A 23,154-nucleotide genomic window follows, 5' to 3' on the forward strand; every position below is an offset into this window, starting at 1 on the left:
GGCTCCCTGAGACGAATTCTGATTATTGCGTCTAGTCCCATAACCTGAGAAGCGTTACACTTGGCGAGCTAGCTAGGAGCCTTGGTGTGTAAATGTTTTCCTTCTAGTTTGTGTTAATTAAAAAAGAAAAACAAAGGAAAAAAACAATGGAGTTTGTGACACGATCTGGACTTAATGTTAATAAGTCTGTTTTGATTACAGGGGTAAAAAACACTAAGGCCGATAATGACGTTATTGACTGTTTGCGTAGTTACGGGAACCTAAGCCGTGTGTTGTACGTAAACGACCCCACGAGTGCACTACACAAAAACCTGATCGTTGAGTTTGCAGACGAAAATTCATACGCTGCTTTAGAGCCACTGTTGCCGCGCACTCATACATCGGCGAATGATGAGCTTGAGTTCCGCTTGACACCTCTAGCCTCCGAGTGTGTTGCCGCAGCAGACAGTAACAGCAGCCCCCCTGACTATCTGGCCGAATTGAAGAGGATTGCAGATCGGAGTGGCTGTGATTTCGACAATGTCCTGAAGTCGGTGATGACTCAGATCGGCCACCACTTGGATTCAGCAGCAGCAAAGAATATAAGTCTTAAGCATGAAGATGACTATGAGGATGATGACAGTGACGACGATGAAGAGGAAGCAAGAGGAGTTGACACTGGCTCAGAACAACCACAACCTGCACCACCTTTCCAGCAGGAGGCGCTATCCCGTCAGCCTAGAGCAAGGCAAAGAACGTCGCTGTCTCCTGACCAACTAAATCCACCCGAGGTCCAGAAGGTGGTTGTGGAACATGTGGTTCGGAACACTGACCTACTTTCATCTTTTCCACGTCTGCGACCCTTTTCGGGGAAAACACCCAAGCAAAGCAACGAAGCAGATTATGATTCCTGGCGTGGACAGATAGCTCTCCTACTGACTGATCCCAGCCTGTCTGCCCTGCAAGTCACCCGGAGGATCATGGAGAGCCTTCTTTCACCTGCAGCTGACCTGGTGAAGGGGCTAAAGCCAGACACGTTGCCAGCAGTGTTCCTCAATACCCTTGATGCAGCTTTTGGAACTGTTCAAGATGGAGAAGAACTGTTTGCCCAGTTCCTGAATACCCTCCAAATCCCTGGGGAACGACCATCTGCATACCTCCAGAGGCTGCAGCTAGCACTCAGTTCTGTTGTCAAGCAAGGGGGCGTTTCACCATCTGAAGTTGACAGACATCTTTTGAAACAGTTCTGCCGTGGGTGTTGGGACAATTCCTTGATTATGAAGCTGCAACTGGAACAACAAAAAACAAATCCACCCTCGTTTTCTGACCTGTTGCTTCAGCTCAGGACAGAAGAGGACAGACAACTTGCCAAGGAGTCATTGATGAAGCAACACATTGGTGCAGCTAAACAGAAAGCAACCATTCAATCCCACAGTGCCTGTTCATGTGGCCACAGTCCACCACCAAACAGAGAGCTGAAGGAGATGAAAGAACAACTCCAAAGACTCCAAAAGCAGATGTCACAGCTTCTGACCCGAAACCTGGCAGCAGAGTCCAAATCCACCACACGTCTCAAACCAAGTCCTCCTCAAAAGTCATCCACCAAGCCCAAGCCTTGGTATTGCTTCAACTGTGGAGAAGATGGTCACGTTTCTTCCACCTGCACCAACAGAGCCAATCCAATTCTGGTGCAACAGAAAAAGACACTGCTACGTCAAAAACAAGCCGCATGGGAAACCAAGCATCAGTTAAACTGAAGCCAGCTTCTGTGGTGGGACGCTCAGCAGCTGTTTTCCCAAAGAGTCCCAAAGAACCCCTGCAACTACCAAGAGGCCTAATCGGAACAAAGACTACTGGGGAAGTTAAAATAAACAATCATACAACTGTCTTCTTGATTCTGGTTCTCAAGTAACGACAATACCACATTCCTTCCATAAACCCCACCTCTCAGATCATATCATCAAACCAATCACAGATTTACTGGAAATCGAAGGTGCAAACGGGCAAGCCGTACCTTACCTAGGGTTCATTGAATTGAACTTGACCTTTCCAGCTGACCTCCTTGGTCAACCCATAAATGTTGATACTCTGGCACTCGTTGTACCAGATCAAAACCAGTCAAACCCTCAGATCCTCATAGGCACCAATACCTTAGATGTTGCCTATCACAAACATTACAAGACCAAGAAAAGATTTCAGCCTGCTGTTTCTGGTTATTCAGCTTTGTACAAGATCCTCCAACATCGCTCAAATTGCAACTCAAAAAGCCAAGTCACCCCTGTCACCCTGCGATCCAACCAGCCTCAAACTCTACTGGCTGGGCAAACCACTGTCATAGAGGGGAGCCTGGTCGCAAGGCTACAGGGTGAAAAGACTGTAATCATCGAGCATCCACAGTCCGGCTCTCTGCCTGGTGGTCTACTCGTGAAAAGCTGTCTTGTCAACCTGCCACAAAAACGGCCATGTCACCTGCCAGTTGTGGTGTGCAATGAGTCTGACCACCAAATCCAGATCCCTGCAGGAGCCCTAGTTGCGGAAGTCAGTTCGTTTCAGACTATAATTGCAAAAAAACAAAGCATCAAAGAACTGGATACAGCACAACATCCCCACCTGCAATATGATTTTGGAAAGTCACCCATATCTGCTGAATGGAGACAAAGGATAACCCAGAAGCTAAACAGCATCCCTGAGGTTTTCGCCACACATGACCTGGACTTTGGTAGAACCGGCAAAGTCAAGCATGAAATTAAGCTTGCAGACCCTACTCCATTCAAGCAAAGGTCCAGACCCATTCATCCTCAAGATATCGATGCCGTTAGAAAACACCTTCAAGATCTCCTCGAGTCCGGAATCATCCGTGAGTCTGAATCACCATTTGCATCCCCCATTGTTGTTGTTCGCAAAAAGGATGGGGGAGTGCGACTTTGCATCGATTACAGAAAGTTGAACCTCCAGACAATAAAAGATGCTTATGCCCTGCCTAAACTTGAAGATGCCTTCTCTGCCTTATCTGGATCAAAGTGGTTCTCTGTCCTGGACCTGAAATCTGGCTACTACCAGATAGAAATGGAGGAAAAGGACAAAGCAAAAACAGCGTTTGTGTGCCCTCTTGGGTTTTGGGAGTTTAACAGAATGCCACAAGGTGTGACAAATGCACCAAGCACTTTCCAGAGGCTCATGGAGAAGTGTATGGGAGATTTAAATTTGAAAGAAGTATTCGTCTTCATTGATGACATCATTGTGTTCGCACCCACCTTGGAGGAACATGAAGCACGACTCATGAGAGTTTTGAATAAACTAAAGGAGTTTGGCCTCAAACTCTCATTGGAGAAATGTGTGTTCTTCCAGACCGAAGTAAAATATCTCGGACATGTGGTGTCACAGGAGGGAGTTAAAACCGATCCTGACAAGATCTCCACACTCCTCACTTGGCCTGTCCCCAAGACCCTCAAAGAACTCAAATCCTTCCTTGGCTTTGTTGGATATTACAGACGGTTTGTTCAGGGATTCTCCACAATCACAAAGCCATTGCACGATCTTACCGCAGGGTATCCACCAACTCAAAAGAACATGAAACCACTGGTCAAACCAGGGGCCTATCTGGATCCTAAAGAGCCGTTTAGAGAACGGTGGACACCAATTTGCCAGCAAGCCTTCAACAAGATAATAGAAAAACTCACTACCGCCCCTGTCCTGGCCTTTGCAGATCCCCAAAAGCCATACACACTCCATACTGATGCCAGCTCAACTGGTTTGGGTGCAGTGTTAGACCAGAAACACGACGGAAATGACAGAGTTGTTGCCTACGCCAGCCGAGGACTCTCCAGAAGCGAAGCAAAGTATCCTGCCCACAAGCTGGAATTCCTGGCTCTCAAATGGGCAGTGACTGAGAAGTTTTACGACTATCTGTATGGTGCACAGTTCACTGTGGTCACAGACAGCAATCCTCTGACGTACATCCTGTCATCAGCCAAACTTGATGCTACCAGTTACCGATGGCTTTCTGCCTTGTCCACCTTTGACTTCAAGATTGTCTATCGGGCTGGCAAGCAAAATTTAGATGCTGATGGCCTGTCACGTCGACCGCACGAGCTGTCCAATGATGCTGTCTCTATCAAAGAACAAGAGCGAATCCAAAGATTTGCACAGCAACACCTAAAAATAGTCACCGCACTTGACCAGTCAACTACAAGAGCAATCTGTGATCGTCACCTGGTGTACAGCTCGTTCCCTGATCCTGCTCATGCCCTTGTTCTCTCAATATCTTCAAGTGTTGACAGCCTGCCTGATGGTTTCAAAGATGACACCCAGTTTGCCTCTTCTGCTCTCCCTCGACTCTCACTAGCTGATCTCGCAGCCAAGCAGCGAGCCGACCCAGTCATTGGACATGTGATTATTCAGCTTGAGCGGGGAGAAACACCACCCCCAGCTGTGAGGGGACAACTACCTGACCTGCCCTTCCTCCTCCGAGAAGTCAATAAATTGGAGCTCCATAACAACCTTCTGGTGAGGCGAAGGCAGGTTGGAGAGGACGTCACCTATCAGTTGGTACTGCCAGAAGAGTACAAACCTGTGGTCATGTATCAGCTACACAACCAAATGGGCCACTTAGGCATTGAGAGAACTTTAGATCTCATCCGTTCCCGGTTCTACTGGCCGAAGATGGCCATCGACATAGTGAACAAAATAAAGGGCTGTGAGAGGTGCATTAAACGTAAAACTCCACCAGAACGAGCTGCACCACTAGTCAACATCAAGACATCCCATCCTTTGGAACTTGTTTGCATGGACTTTCTATCTGTTGAACCAGATGGAAAAACAAAAGACATTCTAGTGATGACTGATCACTTCACCAAATATGCTGTAGCTGTGCCAACACCAAACCAGAAAGCCAGAACTGTCGCCAAATGCCTATGGGAAAACTTCTTCGTCCACTATGGGATCCCTGCAAAATTGCATAGTGACCAAGGCACAGACTTTGAATCCAAAACCATCCGTGAGCTCTGTGGTCTGGCTGGGATACAGAAAATAAGGACAACACCCTATCATCCAAGAGGAAATCCTGTGGAACGGTTCAACCGTACCCTATTGGACATGCTTGGTACACTCTCCGAACAGGAAAAGAAACACTGGAAAGATTATGCAAAAACCCTCGTTCACGCCTACAACTGCACAAAGAATGACGTAACCGGATTCTCACCCTATGAGTTAATGTTTGGCCGCCAACCCCGCCTACCGATAGATCTCGCTTTTGGGCTTCCCTTGAAAGAGGACCGATCACCCTCTTACAGGGAGTATGTTCAGAAGTTGACCTCCCATTTGGAGGAGAATAGACGGGCAGCCATCATTAATGCAGCAAAAGCCATGAAGAAAAACAAAGAGAGGTTTGATCGTCATGTCATAGCTGCAGATCTGGATGTTGGAGAAAGGGTCCTGGTCAGGAATGTGCGACAACGGGGAAAGCACAAGCTGGCGGACAAATGGGAACAATCAGTGTATATTGTTGTGAGTAAGGCCGGCCATCTACCAGTATACACCGTTCGACCAGAGCACTGTGATAAGCCGTTGAGGACATTACATAGAGACCTTCTCTTACCTTGTGCCTTCTCATCAATACCTCCAGGGGATCCAGTTTCCAGAAAGAAACCAATGAAGGACGACAGTTCTCCTGTGTTGCCTACACCACCTACTGCAACAGATTCCTCAGTGGATGAAGACGAACAGGTGTATATTCCATCACCTACTGAACCTGTGAGTTTCACCTCTACCTTTGTCTTACCTGCAGTACGTCAACCAGATCCTGCCACCCAATGTGAAACCCCTCTCCCAGCTCCACTGGCTGTCACTACCGCTGCTGATGTGGATGACAGTGAAAAGGGAGAGACTCAAGAGGATACTATCCCCCACCGGGAACTGGTGGGTGCTGTTGAATCTAGTCCCGCATCTGTGACATCGGATGCCAGCGGAGGTCCTGGAGCTGTGTCAGCCACAACACCAAAAACTCCTGGACCAGTGCAAAATGAAGCGGGACCAGCCTCATCAGTCGAATCTGTCCCAGTGTCGGCAGATCCTCCACAATTAAGGGAGGAGCCCACCTCGCCTATGACTTCTGAGTCGCACAGTCTGGAGGAGCCGCAAGTGCGAAGGGGACAACGTGTCAGAACACAACCAGTCCGCCTTCAGTATCAGAAACCGGGTAGACCCCTTTTACAAAGTATCCAGACCGTCCTCCATGGATTAAGCTCTGCCTTTTTCTTTGCCCTCCAGGATGATGAACAGCCTGCAGCATCATCCTGATGCACTCATCAGCCTGAGCAATTATCACATGAACGAGGACGTTCATGGGATAAGGGGGGGGAAGTGTAACCCCTTGGCATCAGACAAGCCATCAGACTAACTGTGAGCACCTGGCCCCGCCCTTATTGTGAGAGGCCTGGTGTGTATATAAGTTCTTGGTCAGCTGGTGCACTTCCTGCTTGCTGCTTGCTACTTCCTGCTTCCTGTTTCCTGCTTCCTGTTGGCTGCTTCTTGCTCTCAGCTGTTGCTGCTGCTGTGGCCACACCAGGACGCCTAAAACATATTACGAATAATACGAACAAATACGAACATATTTGGACACCTCAGCATTTACCTTTGGACACTAACTAACCCCAAAGAGACCTGCTCATTGGTGAGTTTTTGCGGTCGCGACACTGAAACCAGAAAAAAGCTTTATCATAGTCACAGAGCTAAGCTAATGCTGCCTCACCTTTGAGACTTTGTTTTATTTAATGGTTCTTGTTTGGTTGTTTTAATTTAGTTGGCTGAATTCAAGCCGAAGCAATTTTGTTAAGTCGCTTTCCTCCTTTTGTGTTAATTGAACACTTTGAACTGTTACTTTTATTTCCATGATGCCAAAATGGCCACTGTCTTTGAATTAGATAATGGAATGAAAAACCATGTTGCGCAACATTTGAAATTTGAAAGTTTAATTTGTTTAAAATTATTCTACTTCGATTAATAATGGGATAAAATTAATTGGTAACTTCAGAGTACATTTTTGATTTAAAACTTTTATCCACTTACCTTGAACCTTGATATGGAATTGTTTGACTTGTGTACACACTTTGAATTCTATTTGAAACAGTTATTTGATTTTTTGATAAGAATATTGTTTCTCTTGTTTTTACTTTCTACAATGATGATTAATCTGACCTATCAGTATACCCAGTGAAATGACTGTGGCTTGTTTTTGTTCAATTCTTGATTTGTTTTTTCTGACCCTTTCTAGGTCAGGTTTTTGTTATGTATTCTTTGATCTACAACTTGATGGCGAGCTACCCAAATCTGAGATCCTGATACTTCCACCCTCAATAACAACTCCTCACCTGCAGCAAACCTCAACTACATCCCAACCAATAGACTTTTGGAAACCTCTCAATAGGACTCAGACCCATATCCCGGTTCCTTTTGTTGTTGTTCTTTTGTATTGTTTAAATGTCTATTTTCTGTTAATACAATCGATTGCCTTTTACTTTCATCGCTGTCTTGTTTTCATTTACATACTTTGGGCTCCCTGAGACGAATTCTGATTATTGCGTCTAGTCCCATAACCTGAGAAGCGTTACATAAAGGTGGATTTAAACATTTAGAAATGACAAAAACCGGTCTTAACTTTTTTAATGTATTTATTTATTTCAAACACAAAATGAAAATAAACACAAGAGTTTAAAATAAACAGATAAAAGAAGACAGTGTGCTTGAAAAGGAGAAGGTAGAAGAGAAATCTTTTGTGATCCCACCCCTCTAAAATCTAAAATCCAGAAAAGATTTTTTGGGGGGGGAAATGTGTCCGGGTGCCAACGTTCTGCATTCTGCTCTACTTGAGCTGAAGTCCAACATTAGACTTAATTCCACAAAATATTTGTGTTTCTTACCATTCTACAAATTTGTATTTAGAATTTAAATTAGTTTGATTGGATAAACGAGTGCTAAAAATGGATTTCAATAAGGAAATATTAACACTGTGTTCATCCAGGAACCATCAATACTTTACATCAGTGAAGTCAGCATTACGCAACAATGCAGCGTTCATGAGGAATGCTGTCAGCCATGCATGCAGGATTGTGTTCTGGATCTATAAATAGCAAATAGAAGCTGCACATTTACTGTAACCACATTCCAAAGAAAGTTTTTGTTGCATTTTCAGACTGAATGAAGCTGCCTTCATGTGACTGACAGCTGCAGCTGCTAAGCTCTGTTTATAGAAGATCCACTAGATCTGCACTTTTAAATGAACGTATTCCTCACAAAAACACAAAATCTCACCAAGTTTTTTGTCTAGTTTCTAGTTTTAATAACTAAGTACACTTGATATCTACGTAGCCCTTGTCCTGACATGAAAAAATTAAATATATCTCGTTCCCACAAATTAATATCTTGTTCCCACAAGTTAATATTCCGTTCCCGCGAAATATATTTAGTTCCCTCAAAATAATTAATTTGTGCGAAAGAAATAATTATTCACGTCATAAGTCATTCATAAACACGGATTGCTGCTTCGCCTACCGGACTTAGCTCCTAGCTTCATAAACACTGATGTGAACAATAGTTGTATTTACAGCAGATTCCTTACATTTCTGTCTGTGTGTGTCTCATTACATTGCATAGAAGACACGGAGGATGTTTAGAGATCAGATTTATTTATTTTAAAAAGCACAAAAGCATCGATAATCACGTTTTCATGTCTGGGTTCATTCACATCCTGGGACGCTCTCCATCCATCCTGCTGCAAAAGCTGCTTTCTGCAGCTACTTCCGTGTCCCTGTGAGCATTCAACAGGGGTAAAATAAAAGCAAGAATGATCGATATATTATTGTTTCGAGTTTCAGGTTGACTTGAATCGGGGGCCTTCTTGACGTAAGGCAAGAGCACTAACCACTGTGCAGCCCTAAAACCCCTAAACTACTGTATAATAAAACAATTATAAAATGAAAAGTTCTGGAAAAATACTGCAGTTGTTATTTGTGGGTCTAGTGTTGCGCCTCTGAGGTTTTTGATGTTTTTAACAAGTTCTTGTGGCGTTTTTCTGATAATCGAGGACATACATCAGAAAAATTAGGCTTAAAATTACATTTCTGAGTATTTCTTTATTCCAGTGTTTTTCAAACTTTTTTGAGCCACGGCACACTTTAACCTTGACAAAAATCCCGCTGCACACCAGCATCCCAAAAAAAAAAAAAAAAAGGAGAAACTCTACAGATCTACAGCCCCTCCACAATCTCACATGCATTTTTGTGATAATTGTGGCTGAAAAAGTTGGAAGATGGAGCTGTTTTTTTATAAAAGATGTAATTAAAGTTAATTTAGAAGATTTAAAAATAGTTTGATGTGTGTTCGTTGTGGTTTCAAGATGTTTAACAAGGACTCATTGTGCGCTGAGACGCTGTCACTTTAACCCAATGCTTCATGGGAGATGTAGTGCGAACAGCCGCCGAACGCAGACAGACTCTCTTCTCTGAGCTTCATTGTGTTGTTCACTTGTTCCACGGTCTGACACCGGATTCTGTGGAAAGCTACACCGCTAAAGACGAGCTTTAGCTGGTATTTTTGTTAGAACTGAGAGACTTTATGAGCTGACTGTAAACAAGGACGTGAAGACTTTAACCACTTCTGATTGGTCAGACTGCTGACATGTGATTAAGCCTCCAAGAATGATTGATGGAGACCGTTAAAGGGGCGGGACTTTTCCTAATACAGCTGAAGCTACGGCTAAATCGCAGTACCGTCATTCTTATCAAAATGTCTTTAATAGAATCAAATAAACACAAAGAAAAAAGTCTTTTATGATCTCTCATGTTCCTAACTACTCATTGTTTTATCAGGGCCTGTTTGGATGAACACAGAGCTGATATCCTGGAGATGGGAAATGTTTTTAGATCAGTTAATGAAGGCAATTTCCCACGGCACACCAGACACTGGTTGAAAACACTGCTTTATTCAAATTATTGTAAGTCAGGAGTAGACAATAGAATTCTATTTTGAAAAAGACTGTATTTACAGACAAATAGATCCGTGAACGTCTTTGTTTTCCTCGTATCAGCTGGAATCTGAATCTAAACTGAACTGCTGGATAGCTTCAGTTTTCTCACTTTTTCTGTTGCAACGTTAATGTTAGGTTGGGGGTGTGAGGAGCTGTAAGCTAGCAGGAGATAGTGTAAAAGATGATTGATGGGAAGTTGGGGTGGGCGTGCTCAGCGCCAACGGTCACAACTCAGAAAAAAGAATTCTAAGGAACTAGTGCTGCTCTGCAGAAACGATGTCCTAGAAAATGACTGATTGTTTGATTGAAGCCACAAATGGCAGAACCATAATTATATTAAGTGTGGGACTTTAAAGAACTGTTTTGCTGTTTGGGCCACTGTTCAGCACCACTTTCCAACACAAAACCTCAAAAGGTCACCTGAAAGTGGGAGTCAGCTCAGGAGGTGGGTTTGGAGTGTCCTCGCCAGCGCCTGTGCACTCACTCCAGTCACGACCCCCTTGGCCTGTTCACCTCTAATTACATGTTCATCTGGGATGAAACATGAGTGTGGGGGGGGTGATCCGTGTCACAGAAAGACGATCGGGTCGGGTCGGTGCACGGCCTGGGATGACTCAAATACTTTCCACCATCATGTTGGGGGTCTGCTTTCGGCAGCAAAAGGTGCCAGCGTACAGAAAGCAGCAGCTGGGACGAGGAAGATGAGTCTCCATGAGCGAATCTGAGCAACAAATAAACATGTCTGAGGAAAAAAATGGCCAAAGGAAACCTTCCAGTAACAAGAACATTCGGAAGCTTCGGGCGGCTGGCGTGGTGTGCAGCCTGACGAGCAGCTGGCAGCAGTGGGTGTCTGACAGTGAGAAGAAGCAGGCCGGCGAGCCCAGCGGCTGGGCTCCCCCTTTGCTGGAAGAGCAAGCAGCAAAACCCAAGACATGGTTTCCAAGGAAACCACCTCCTACTCAAACCCAGAAAATGTCTGAGAGTCTTGTGGCCCAAACCCAGAATCCTCAGGGGTCATCCAACAGCGGCGAAGTCAAGAACTCAAGCCAACCTTGTGTCAAAACAAAGCAGGCGGTGAAGACTGCGAGCCTTCAGGAGAAAGGGGCAAGCATCGGACCCCTGACCGAGACGATGAAGAGGGAGTCTCTGCCATCGGGCGAGGAGATCGATAAGCTGCTGAGGAGGAAAAGCTCCCCGACACGCCAGAGGAAGTGCTCCAACATGGTGTCCTCTCTGACCAAAAGCTGGAAGCAGATGGAGAGCGAGCAAAGGCTTTCTAAAGACGAAGGAGGACCAGCGGAGGAACACAAACGCGGGGCAGAGCAGGAGAGCAGGGATGCGGGGTCGGAGAAATCACATGTGGCAGATGCTCAAACACGCGTGACAAACATTTCTGAGGACGTGAACCACTCTGACGAGGAGGCAGTGAGGATAAAAAGACCCCAGGTGTCGACGTGAGTACGGGTGTTATCCTAATACCCTCACTCCTTGGAGTGTTTAAATCTACAATTCCAAAATCCAGCGCCTTGGAAATTTCCCAGAAGTCTCTGCGAAAAACCTGTGTGTATAGATGCTCGCTAGATTGGCAAATCATTTATTTTATAAAAAGTCTTCGTAAAATGTTCATATTTTTTAGGCTTTGACTTCAGTAAACCAGGGGCGTCATATTTACATGATAAAAAAATTGAGAGCATGTGTCTGAATTACTATTAAAATCCAGGGAACTGGATATTAGTTGGGGAGTATTGAGGGAATTTGGACTTAGCCATGGTTTTTTCATGAGACGTGATTTAGCAACTTCTTGTAAAATTATCCAAAGAAGTTCCGCCGTACTCACGTTTCTGAGAAAAAATTAGCTTTTGGCTTCCTTAACATGTTTAGGGATGCCAAGGTTGAGCGTTTACACGCATTTACCTTGAGTGACAGCTGTAACAATGCAGCCCGGAGGGCAGGAATGTTTTCGGCTGAACGCCATCACACCCCATGCAGATACATGATGTAACTCATACAGGTGAAACTTTTTCTTTTAAAGGAATCATATTTTTTGTTTCCTTAGTCTGTTAATGTCGACTTAAAAATAGAACCCACTGTGTTTTGGTTATTAAAGTCTTAAGCCTAATGTTCATCAGGTCTGGGATTGTTTTGGGCTTTCGGATAAAAAAAGAAAATCTGCCATCAAGTCATTTCTGCGCCGTCAGTGTCAGATTGTTTATGTATTCTGTCCCACTGCCGTCCTGGACAGAGGTTCCTGATTGTTTTTCACAATTTTTCTTTCTTACTGCACCTTTGGGCGAAAAGTTTTGCCCTCCGCACAAACTTAAAAAGTCACCCGGTGAAAAACGATGACATCAACGGAGGCAAGACGTCAAAAAGAAAATGAATGGGGCCAAAATCTCTTATAATAAATAATAATAATAAATTTTATTTGTATAGCGCTTTAAATGGCACACAAAGACGCTTTACAACACATGAGCAAAAACAGTTAATAAGAACAGAGCGAATACAATAAAAATATTAATAAAAACATAGAAGACAGATTAAAGATTAAAAGCTATTTTAAAAAGATGAGTTTTAAGTGATTTTTTTTTTTAAAAACTGGGAGGTCAGTGCAGTCTCTGAGATGTTGGGGCAGAATGTTCCATAGGGTTGGAGCAGCAATGGAGAAGGCTCTGTCTCCCCAATTTCGACGCTTGGTCCGACAGGGGAGAGACAGAAGGTTAGCATCGGACGAGCGCAGAGAGCGGGAAGGGGTGTGACGCTGGAGGAGATTGGTGAGATATGGTGGGGCAAAAAATGTGCAAAAAATGTTATTTTTAAATTAAAAATCTACTAACAAAACCAAAACACACGTCGGTGATGTTCAAATGAAGTGTTAAAATGATCTTGTGGCGACAGGACCTACGGCTTAATGGCCATTTTATGGCAAAGTGTAAAAATTTTGCGATTTAACAAATTTTCACGCAAAATGGGAAAAAAACTTTGAGTGATTTTTTTAATGAAATTTTACACACTGCCAGCTCAAGACCAGCTATTGACTGAATATATAGATCTGGACATAGAAAGTGAGAGGTCATCCAAAGTAAATGAGTTACTTCTGGCTCCAACCAAACAAAGTAAATTCAGTCGCCATTTTTTGCGATACGTTCGTCGACGTGTTGGAACCAGATGTCCTCAGTCAGCCGTGAATGATCCGTGTTGGTCGTAGTCTAGTTTTCTGTCCCTCCAATCAGTAGTGAGCATGTTAGAAGGCCACACCCCTTTCCCTGAAAGCAGACATGGGAGAATCTGTCAATCAAACCCTTCAAACATTCGAGGCAAGGCCGCCTACTTTTATTGAGGCATCTGATTGGTCAATTTCTAATTTAAATAACTTGAACTAAAAATATAACAATTAGCCAGAATATGTTAAAAAGGTGTTGTCGAGCAAGAATGGTTATCCTAGAAAAAATATAAAGATTGAGTAATAGCTGTTTATACTCAATAGAAATGGATGGGATTTCGGCTTTTTAGGACCAGCAGGTACTTCCTGTTTGGAATGTGAGGGGGGAGGGGTCACTCAGTCTAGTTCTCATATACTCCTCGGACATCACTGGGAAGCTACTTTGGAAAAAAAAGTTGGTAGATGAACAGTGTTACCGTGGCAAGCTCACAAAATTGGGTTTTCACCATTGCTTGTGTATTCTTCATCAAAATCTTTTGAAAATGTAGCACAATAATCCTTGACTCAAGCTGATTGAAACTATATGACATGTAAAGATATCAGGAATGGTTAACGATAAACCTCTGTTGCCAAGGAAGTACAAAAGTTTACTTTCGCAGATTCTTCTAAAGTAGCACAGACCTATTCGACACCCCCAGGCAACACAAACATTGAATCGTTGCTATGGAGATAAAACGAAAGCCAATTTAAAAAAAGTGTTGTTTTGTTGTGTCGTGCCTTAAGCCCATACAACGCTGCTCACAGCTTAAATTCAGAAAGATTTTTTCTTTTAATGTTTTCCAATGTGTCCTCTAGGTACAAAAAAGACACTGAAGACGCCAACAAGATCAACGCCTTCTCCAAGAAATACAGCGCCGTGGGAAACCTCAAGAGCCGCTGGCAGAACTGGGCCGTCGAGCACACGGTTAACCAGAAGTTGAACCCTTTCAGCGAATACTTTGACTACGACTACTCCATGTCGCTGCGCCTCCAGAAAGGCCAGGAGGGTTACGGACGTCCCAAGGAGGGAACCAAGACGGCGGAGAGGGCGAAACGAGCCGAGCAGCACATCCACCGGGAGATAGACGACATGTGCTACGTGATCCGGACCATGGCAGAGCCGGGTCCGGACGGAAAGACGCGGGTCACGTTTGGACAGCTGTTTGACAGATACGTCCGGATCTCTGATAAGGTGGTGGGGATCCTGATGAGGGCCAGGAAACACGGGAAAGTGGCTTTTGATGGGGAGATGCTGTGGCAGGGCCAGGATGATGGAGTGATCATTACTCTACTGGTGTGACATTATGGTCTGTTTATGTCATTCTTTTTTTTTTTACAAACTGTTGCCTCTCTGACCTCATTTTTGGACATGGGTGGATGGAGTTCTGATACTATGCAGCAGACAAATTACATGAAGATGTCTGTTAACACATCGGTGTGGATTCTCAGTCATGATAAAAAGAGAAGTTCTAAAAAATTCAACTCAGAAAATATTGTCCAACTGAATTATTTAGAACGTCAGAAAACACAGTTTCTGCGTTTTTTTGTTTTTTATAGTTTGAACACTTTTAACTGTTATTTGTTCACATTTAAAATGTCTTGCTGATGATTTACTAAATTCTGGCGTGGCTGCATGGTGGTGTAGTGGTCAGCGCTCTCACCTTACAGCAAAAAGGGCCTGGTTGAAATCCCAGCTGGGCCCTTTCTGCGTAGAGTTTGTATGTTGTAAATATTTGGCTTTTCTCCAGACACAGTCCAAAACCATGCTTCATAGGTTAATTGGTGTCTCTCAAATGTCCCAAGCTGGGAGTGTGCTGACCTGCAACAGACTGGTGGCCTGTCTCCTGCCTTTGCCCAACAGTAGCTGGGATAGGCTCCAGCAACCTTGTCACCTATAAAGGGATTTAGCAAGTTCTGAAAATGGATGGATGGATGTTTAAAATCCAGAAAAGAATCACAATTAAGTCACAATTAGGAAAATAAAAATAAAAATGTCACTTGCATTGAATAAAAATATTAAACTCAATCCTGAAGCAGACAACAGCAAAATGACCGGTTTAAAGCTGAGATACGCTGAGATTCCATTGAAAACACCAAAAGAATGAGTTGTAACTCAGTAATGTGCAACTAATTCTTGATTTTGATCAGGATCTTTGGTGAAACTTTTCAGTAAATTTGTTTTCACTTCAGAAATAGTTTTCTGAAAAACCAAAGGTACTAAAAGTCCTTCATAGTATAAAGGGATTTTGGGCAAACAGAACTTCTTTTGGATGCTGGTACATTTTTTGCTGTGCCGTCATACCGGATTGTCCTCTGAAATGCTATTGTTAACTTTGTGTATATGATCTAAAACCTAATTTTTAAATCACAGAAGCAGACGAAAGGAGCCGGACTCGTGCTGGTAAAGTTTTGAATGGAACACATATGTAGAGCTGATGTGCAATAATTTAGCAAGAAAAGACGGCCAATTGAACATTTCTTTAGGAGGACAAAACAGCCGATGTTCAAGGAAACCAATCAAACTCCATCAGAAAAAAAGAATAAATATTATATGCAAACCGAAAGATCCATGAAAACAAAATAAAAAGTAAAATGAGATAAACATTTTTGCACATTTTCATTAAAGGAGACTTTTAAAGCAGATAAAACATGTAAAAAAATCTTGAAACAAAAGGTGATTCTTGAATGTTGACAGCTCTCCAAGTTATGCATCATTCATGTCACGCATGATGTGTTATCTTTGCCCGTCATGCTATTTTCTGCAAAGCACACCTTCCTTGCTTTACAGTAAATCACACTTAGATCTGAGAAAGTATGTTGCTTCTGATCAGCCTTCTCGACTTTTAGTCAAATTAGATCATCTCTCTGCATGTTGCTATTCATTCAAATGAAGAACCAAATCAAATCAGCATCCTTGACCTTCAATGGAATATATTCTGTCATCAAAAAAAAAGTAAAGCATGAAAGAAAAACACATTTCTATGTTTTTGTGGCGTCATATTTGTGCACAGGAGTGCTTTAAAAAAATCCTGTCTGTGAGGTTTCACTTTCCTTCACATGAGTAGACTTTTGTAAGACAGAAAAGAGTATTTAATCTCACGTAGATCTTGCAAAAGTGACTTGGCAGACATTAGCTTCTGACGTGACTCGCAGTACCGGTTTACTGCTGCTTCAACTGAACACATGTACTCCTTTAGTTTAATGTATTGGTTCCAAAATATTGGTAGAATACAAAAATAAAAGAGGTTTATTTTCTTCAATTGAGGTAATTTGTTGTTTAAATGTAATAACATTTGTTTAAACCTTTTTAGACATGCACCTGAAATCTCGGTGATACGTGATAGATTATACTCAAATTGACCTAACATATATTACCCAGAGTTCCATGCTAGTGAACCAGGACTTTGTGCAAAATGAACGATTGGAAGAGGACTACTCCACTTGTATTCTGACTGGTGAGGAACCTAATTAGACACCCGAATCCTCACTAAAACACATATGAATCTAAGACAAGAAGACAGGGAGACGTATCTTCATCCCTAGGATTTGAGATAGCAGCTAAGCTCCAGTGAGCAAAAGAAATAGGGAGCACTTGAGGAGGAGGAGGGTTGGACCATTCCTCACTGTTCTCCACACTGAGTGAACTTGTTGGCATCACTGATGTTACGGCTCCCAATGGATGACCAGTGCAAGAGCAGCAAACGGCAACAGTGAACCTAATGATTTTTTTTTTTTTTTTTTTACTTTGTCTGTCCAACAGCTGGGCAGGCAGATGAGAGCTGAGGGCCTCTTGTGTTGGACATATTTTACTTTAACAAGAGGGGTTATTAATCTTCAGACAAACCAGAGGTATGTCTGAATAAACCCCTTTTGTAATTGAGGCCAAACTTTATTAATTTCAATCATGTTTGTAAATCTTTGGTGTTGGACCGGACGGAAAAGGAAAGAAGGGAAGAAGAGAGAGGGATGTTAGAGAGAGGGGGGGGGGGGATAATAGGAGGGGGGGGGGGATAAGACCATGAAGCAGCATAAAGCAACAAGTTTACTGGTTGTTAATCATTACGGTAAGGTTCAAATGTAGTACAAAAAGGGCGGGGCCTGTTCACACACACTCAAATGTTATCAACACACCTGCTGGCTGAAAAAAATGTCCACATGTCAACATGTACACAAAACAGATAGTGTTCACACACGCATACTTATGCCTTTAAACCAACTAGTGTGAAATCTTTCATTCATTCAATCATGCAAACTGTTAGTGCAAAGGTGAGCTAACACCTGTGCTCAGGTGAGTGTTTATGTTTTTCTAAAATGGACAGTGGAATGTGAAAAGAGGAAGGAGAGTGCTCAGCCATCCCCACACCAAGACCCCCACCGCAGCAGCAGCGGCAGCCGGAACCCCCAACGCCACACGGCAGCAGGCAGGGAACAACCGCCCCCCGGGCGACCCAGTCCGCCACCCAACCCAGGGTTGACTGTATCTGAGAATTAGAATTAGACTGAGTGACCCCTCCGGTGTTTCAAACAGGGAGTACCTTTCCAAATCAACCAAAAGACCTCAACTGAGAAATTGACAGCTACATGTATTACCTATTGATGCCTCAATAGGAAAAGGCAGTGCCCGCTGGCCCCCTCCTCCACTGTTTGAAACGTTTGACGGATTTCGTGTAGCCCGCGTTCAAGGGGTAGGGGTACAGCTTTACAGCAAGCTCACTCCTGATTTGCAGGATTGGTTGACTCAGCCCGACACGGACCGATTAATGAGCTATGTTGTCAATGAAAGCCGTTGATTGGCAGAAGGTCAGTATGACAAAAGATCAAAACATTTAATTTTTGGTTTTCTTCAAAATGCATCGTGACGGTCCAACTTTGAGCGGAAACGCTCACCTGATATGCCTTGATCATTCAAAACCGTACCGCCCAGTGGAAACTAGTCTTTAGATAATCTACCAACGTTTTGCGTGTTAAAGATTGGTTTGTCAGGATCTAGGGGCTTTTTTTGGCCTTCATGGCCCAAAGTAGCATTTACGTTTCGTTTCTCTAGTTGACTTTAAAACCTAGTTTATTTATAATTGTTCCCTATCGTTCAACAGCGTCCAGTTCCGCTATGGATACTCGTGGTCTAATATTGCTGGCTACACATATGGAACCCCCCTGGAAATGGAGCTGTACAACGGCGAAGCCATCATCCAGATTTCTGGAAAGTACGCCCACTACCTGCAGACCATAACATTCGTCACAAACCGAGGTCGCTCCCTGTTTGTGGGTCAGCCTTCGGGTACTTCCTTCAACATGTACCCCGAACACGAGGGGACGGAGCTGGTCTTCATCAGCGGACAGGTGCACGGAGGCCTCACCGGTCTGGGAGCCCACTGGGCGGTGGTGGATCCCACCTTCAACACCACTGCAGCACACTAAGTGACTAAACCTATACAGGTTCAGTTTCTTTTTCGGAAACTGTTTTCGTCCATCTTTTGTACCGAACATTTTCCATCCTGGGTCACAAAGTTTGATCAAGCCCAGCTGTGTTTTTGGCAACGAAAAGCAGATAATTTTCTTTTTATTCTGTATAATGAAAATCAATAATTACTAAACCAGAAAAAGAACATGAGCCTGTTATGTTTTTGATTTTGCGCAGAGCAGTTTTCTTTTGTTTGAGTACTGGTATTACTTTACAATAACAATCAATCAATTTGTAATTTAAGACTAAAGTTGGTCTTAGATAATGAAAAATAAAAAAGTCATCATTCCAACCCAACTTTCTGTTTTTTATTTATAGTTTTCACAAATTTGGCAACTCCCCAGAGACTGTTTAATATTGTGAAACATCAACACCAAGATTTCAAATACCTCAATTAATTGTTTTCCCTCTCTTTGCACGTTTCTCAAAGACTTTACTAAACTACAATAAGATCCGGTGTTAACTCCATCAAATCTGTCAATGACAGTCAAAGTCTGACGTCAAACAATCAGTTGAAAACCATAAAACTCACACAGGGAGGTTAAATTTGACCAAATTTCAGTTGAGTTTAAAGCTGAAGAATGTGTCGTGGGAAGACTTTGAAAGACTGATAGCGTCGGAGTCCGTCTGTTCCAGTGAGGAAGTTCTTTTGAACGTCTGGAACAGAAAGGACGCAGTCGCCTCTCAGTGTTCGGCGTTGGAATTTCTGGATGATGGTGTGCTGATGGAGATCAGACAGGTAACTTGGTCCAAGGCCAGATGTTTATTTAAAACCAACTCAAAAGTCTTGAAATGGATTCTTTCACTTACAGAAATCAAACCGGAGGAACAGGATTTCAGTTGCAGGCGCGAGTTGGAAGTTGAGTTGCAGCTGAGGGAAGAACAACTGGCAGACTCAGTGTAAGAGTACAAGTAAAGACTGGTTGTTATGAAGGTGTGGATTATTTTTTTTTTACTTGTCCTGTGCTGTCCAACAGCTGAGCAGACAGATAGGAGCTGAAGGCGTTGAACATATTTTACTGTTACAAAAGGGGGTTGTGGATCTTCAAACACACTGGGTGTGTATTTGTATAAACCCCTTTTGTAATTTAGGCTAAACTTTATTTATATTGATTACATTTGTATCATTTTTTTTTTGTTGGACCAGAAGGAAAAGAAGAAGAGGAAAGACGGGAGGTGTGTTAGAGACAGGGGGTAAGGGGGAAAAGGGGAGTTAAGGAAATCTGGAGTATGACTACAGAAGTGGTGGTGGTGGGGGTGGTGGTCATGTAGCAGCATGATGCTGGAGGGTTATCATCATTACTGGTGTAAATGTTAGTCAAAAGGGGGCGGGGCCTCTTCACACAGACATACCTGTTGGCTCCAAGAATCTTCACATGCAATGATGTCAACGTGTACTCAACACAACTACAGTTCACACACAGGCACACATGCATGTAAACCAACACATGTAAAGCATTTCATTCTGTCAGACATACTACAGTATTTGTGCAAAGGTGAGCTGACTCCTGTGCTCAGGTGGGTGTTTGTTCTACTGAGGTGGATGATGGAATGTAAAAGGAGGGAGGGTGCCCGACCGTCCTCACACCAAGACCCCCGCCAAAGTGCTAGCCGTAGCCAGGGCCCCCCAACGCTGACATCATTTAACAGATAGAGGGAATCTGCCGGCCAGGCAATCCTGTCAGACACATGGACCTAGCAGGACCGCCATAGGGGCCTCCAACACCAAAGAGCAGCCAGGAGAGGATAGCCCTCTGCAGGACTGTCGCGGGGTCCCGCCGGGAAATGATGCAGAGGAGCCAAGGTAGGAGCGTTCTTTCTTTATTCAAGATCAATGACCCCTTCACTAGGTCCACGCAAGGCACAACAGGTCATGTCACCTCCGTCACTCTCCCTTTTCACTACCTGGGACACTTCCTTTTGACCTCTACGCCCCTCCTACTGGGCGTTGCTATTCATTAGGCCACAGGTAAGGTCACAGGAAACAGTCTTATACATAAAATAAATACATGATGTGGGTCCCATCACCATCTGGCGGTGCCACACTGTCACAAGGACACCACCCCCAAAGAGTCCCCCCATCCCCAGACGAGCAGCCCACCACCATCCATGGGTAACAGGCCTCACCAACCCCAGGCACAGGCCAGGGCCCTCCCAAGCGAGATCCGCTCTAGGCAACCACCGTCCCAGCCCACAGGAGGTCGGGAAGAGAGCAAGGCAGGGGCCGCCCACCTCCGTCCATGAGGAAAAAGCTGCTTCAAAATTCCAAAATGCAGGTGAGTTGAAAGTAAACATCGAACAGCTGACAATGAGGAAGTGGTCGCCTTCTAGCAAATTGTGAGAGGTTCTTCTGCCAGCTGTTTGGAGTGTCCCATGACTATTACCAAGGAGACACAGAAAAGGTAGACCTCATATAAAGTTATTTCATTGTGTTCATCTAATCTGAATCTTTTATTAATGCCTTTCAGGAAGTAGCAAAGATTTTATTTTTGTCTTTCGAACATCTGAAATTCCTGTCATTCTTTAAACTTAAGCTCCTCCCACACGCCACTACTATAAAGAACCAGGATGACGAGCTGTGGTTTAGTCTTGCAGACAAAGACTGGCTGTGCACTGAGGAGAGCATAAACATTTAGACAGGTAAAGTTAACAATCTTTATGCCACTGTTTATAGTTTATGCAAAAGTCAAATAATCTCTAAAAATGTTTTTTCACAGAATGTTTTTCTTTGCCTTCTTGACTCTTCTCGCAACCTGTGCTGCGACTGAATGTGAGTAAACAAGGAAACTACAAACTTGTCCTTAAACAAAATGATATATTTTTTATTTGCTCAGCAATGCTTTGAATTATTTGTACTTTGTTCAAAAACATCTTCATTCGTTGGGTCTTCTTCTAACTTTTGGTTCTTTTCTCTCACAGTCCTGCCCCTGTACTCGTACTCTACATCAGTGGGGTCGGGCAGCGGCAGCTCATACTCCATAACCGGCCAGGGAAGAATCACTGCCGTCAGAGTCTGGGAGTACTATTATGGCCACATATATGGGTAAATATAAAATAACCTATGATTGCTTAAACACTACTATCCGCAGAGACTGGTTGCTGTTTCATTTGTGATCAATGGAGCATTCTGTGCAGCTGAGATTTCATTTTAAGTGTGGAAAAAAACTCTATTCTTTTCTCATTTTCAATCAGCGTCCAGTTCAGATATGGATACTCGTGGTCTAGCGTTGCTGGCTACATATATGGAGCCCCCCTGGAAATGGAGCTGTACGACGGTGAAGCCATCATCCAGATTTCTGGAAAGTACGCTCACTACCTGCAGTCCATAATTTTCGTCACAAACCGAGGTCGCTCCCTGCAAGCCGGGCAGCCTTCAGGCTCTTCCTTCAACATGTACCCCGAACACGAGGGGACGGAGCTGGTCTTCATCAGCGGACAGGTGCACGGAGGCCTCACCGGTCTGGGAGCCCACTGGGCGGTGGTGGATCCCACCTTCAACACCACTGCAGCACACTAAGTCGCAAACTTTTAAAATTTTTGGATTTAATCCAAGAGATGGCCTTTAACCTTGTGTGGAGATGATTTTTATTCAGATATATACTCACGTAAAAATGTAAAAAGAATCAGTAATTTCTTAGCTCCATTTTGTCCCAAAATGTAAAGCGTGGTTGTTTGAATAAATTGTAAAAAGTGTTTTGCAATGTTGGTGTGATTCTTTTTCATTTCGGTGTTTCTGCTCAGGCCTCGAAACTGTAAAAGCAGATTCTATATGTACAAAACAAATAAAAAAATATTTAAAGAGAACATCCAAGCTTTTCCTTTTTCTTTATGTTGAGCAAAATCCTAACTGACACTAAGACACTCAGCGTTTAAGCAGGTTTAGCTACAACGAAAGACAATGAAAAACTCAGTAAGTAAAAAACCTCTGTAAAGCACAGTGGGGGAAGTATGATGGTTAGGTATTACCGTACAGTCCTAGGGTAAAAACTAAAAATGATTATCACTGACAAAAAATGAACTGTGTGAGTCGGCCTTTCTCTACAGACACATAAACACGCACTTCAAATTGGTACGAATTGTAGGATTAATGCATCTATTCAGTTTTTGTACCTTTGCTAGCTTTTGCTAATGAAAGAACCAGAGTTCACCTGAGGTCAGATTTATTCAATTTCAACAGGAAAAAAAAATAGTTTTTTCAAAAAGAGCAGTTTTACACTTTGTGGCGGTGGCTTGTTATCTCATAAATCTGATGTCAGCACTTTCAATAAGGTTAATGCAGGACTTTTATTTTGCTCTTTAGAATGTGTTCTTTTGAACAGGTTGATCTGGTTAACAGGAGTGACGGAAAAAGATAAGGTAAGAACAATTCTCACAGGTGGACATCCTCGTTCCTGGTTCTCACCTGCCGTGGTTCACCATTTCCATCCTCCTTCACATTTCTCTGCCCGCTTCGCCTCAGATTACGTTTGTGTAAAAGTCAGTCAGCTGGGATTC

General features: G+C 43.4%; 3 protein-coding genes across 3 annotated transcripts; all 3 read left to right on the forward strand.

The window, feature by feature from the left end:
- The first annotated feature begins 10,141 nt into the window (after positions 1-10,141).
- LOC101166480 (actin-binding Rho-activating protein) lies at positions 10,142-16,919 on the forward strand. Its single transcript, XM_004073935.4, has 2 exons — positions 10,142-11,454; positions 14,016-16,919. Exons 1-2 carry the CDS (start codon positions 10,712-10,714, stop codon positions 14,497-14,499), a joined length of 1,227 nt encoding a protein of 408 aa, XP_004073983.2. The 5' UTR covers positions 10,142-10,711; the 3' UTR covers positions 14,500-16,919.
- A 1,305-nt stretch (positions 16,920-18,224) lies between these two features.
- On the forward strand, positions 18,225-22,353 carry LOC111948245 (zymogen granule membrane protein 16-like). The gene is made up of 2 exons (XM_023960283.1): positions 18,225-18,601; positions 22,162-22,353. Exons 1-2 carry the CDS (start codon positions 18,360-18,362, stop codon positions 22,175-22,177), a joined length of 258 nt encoding a protein of 85 aa, XP_023816051.1. The 5' UTR covers positions 18,225-18,359; the 3' UTR covers positions 22,178-22,353.
- On the forward strand, positions 21,210-22,353 carry LOC101173797 (zymogen granule membrane protein 16). The gene is made up of 4 exons (XM_004073752.4): positions 21,210-21,300; positions 21,378-21,430; positions 21,580-21,703; positions 21,853-22,353. Exons 2-4 carry the CDS (start codon positions 21,379-21,381, stop codon positions 22,175-22,177), a joined length of 501 nt encoding a protein of 166 aa, XP_004073800.1. The 5' UTR covers positions 21,210-21,300; position 21,378; the 3' UTR covers positions 22,178-22,353.
- Positions 22,354-23,154: the final 801 nt, after the last annotated feature.

Source organism: Oryzias latipes, chromosome 11 (genome assembly GCF_002234675.1).
Source record: "Oryzias latipes chromosome 11, ASM223467v1".
Taxonomy (NCBI): domain Eukaryota; kingdom Metazoa; phylum Chordata; class Actinopteri; order Beloniformes; family Adrianichthyidae; genus Oryzias; species Oryzias latipes.

Excerpts from the sequence above, each read along its gene's own strand:
- LOC101166480 (XM_004073935.4), top strand. The coding sequence starts at position 10,712 with ATGAGCGAATCTGAGCAACAAATAAACATGTCTGAGGAAAAAAATGGC. Across the intron at positions 11,455-14,015 it reads AAAAGACCCCAGGTGTCGAC|GTACAAAAAAGACACTGAAG; the intron begins GTGAGTACGGGT and ends TGTGTCCTCTAG.
- LOC111948245 (XM_023960283.1), top strand. The coding sequence starts at position 18,360 with ATGGAGCTGTACAACGGCGAAGCCATCATCCAGATTTCTGGAAAGTAC.
- LOC101173797 (XM_004073752.4), top strand. The coding sequence starts at position 21,379 with ATGTTTTTCTTTGCCTTCTTGACTCTTCTCGCAACCTGTGCTGCGACT. Across the intron at positions 21,431-21,579 it reads AACCTGTGCTGCGACTGAAT|TCCTGCCCCTGTACTCGTAC; the intron begins GTGAGTAAACAA and ends TTTCTCTCACAG. Across the intron at positions 21,704-21,852 it reads TATTATGGCCACATATATGG|CGTCCAGTTCAGATATGGAT; the intron begins GTAAATATAAAA and ends ATTTTCAATCAG.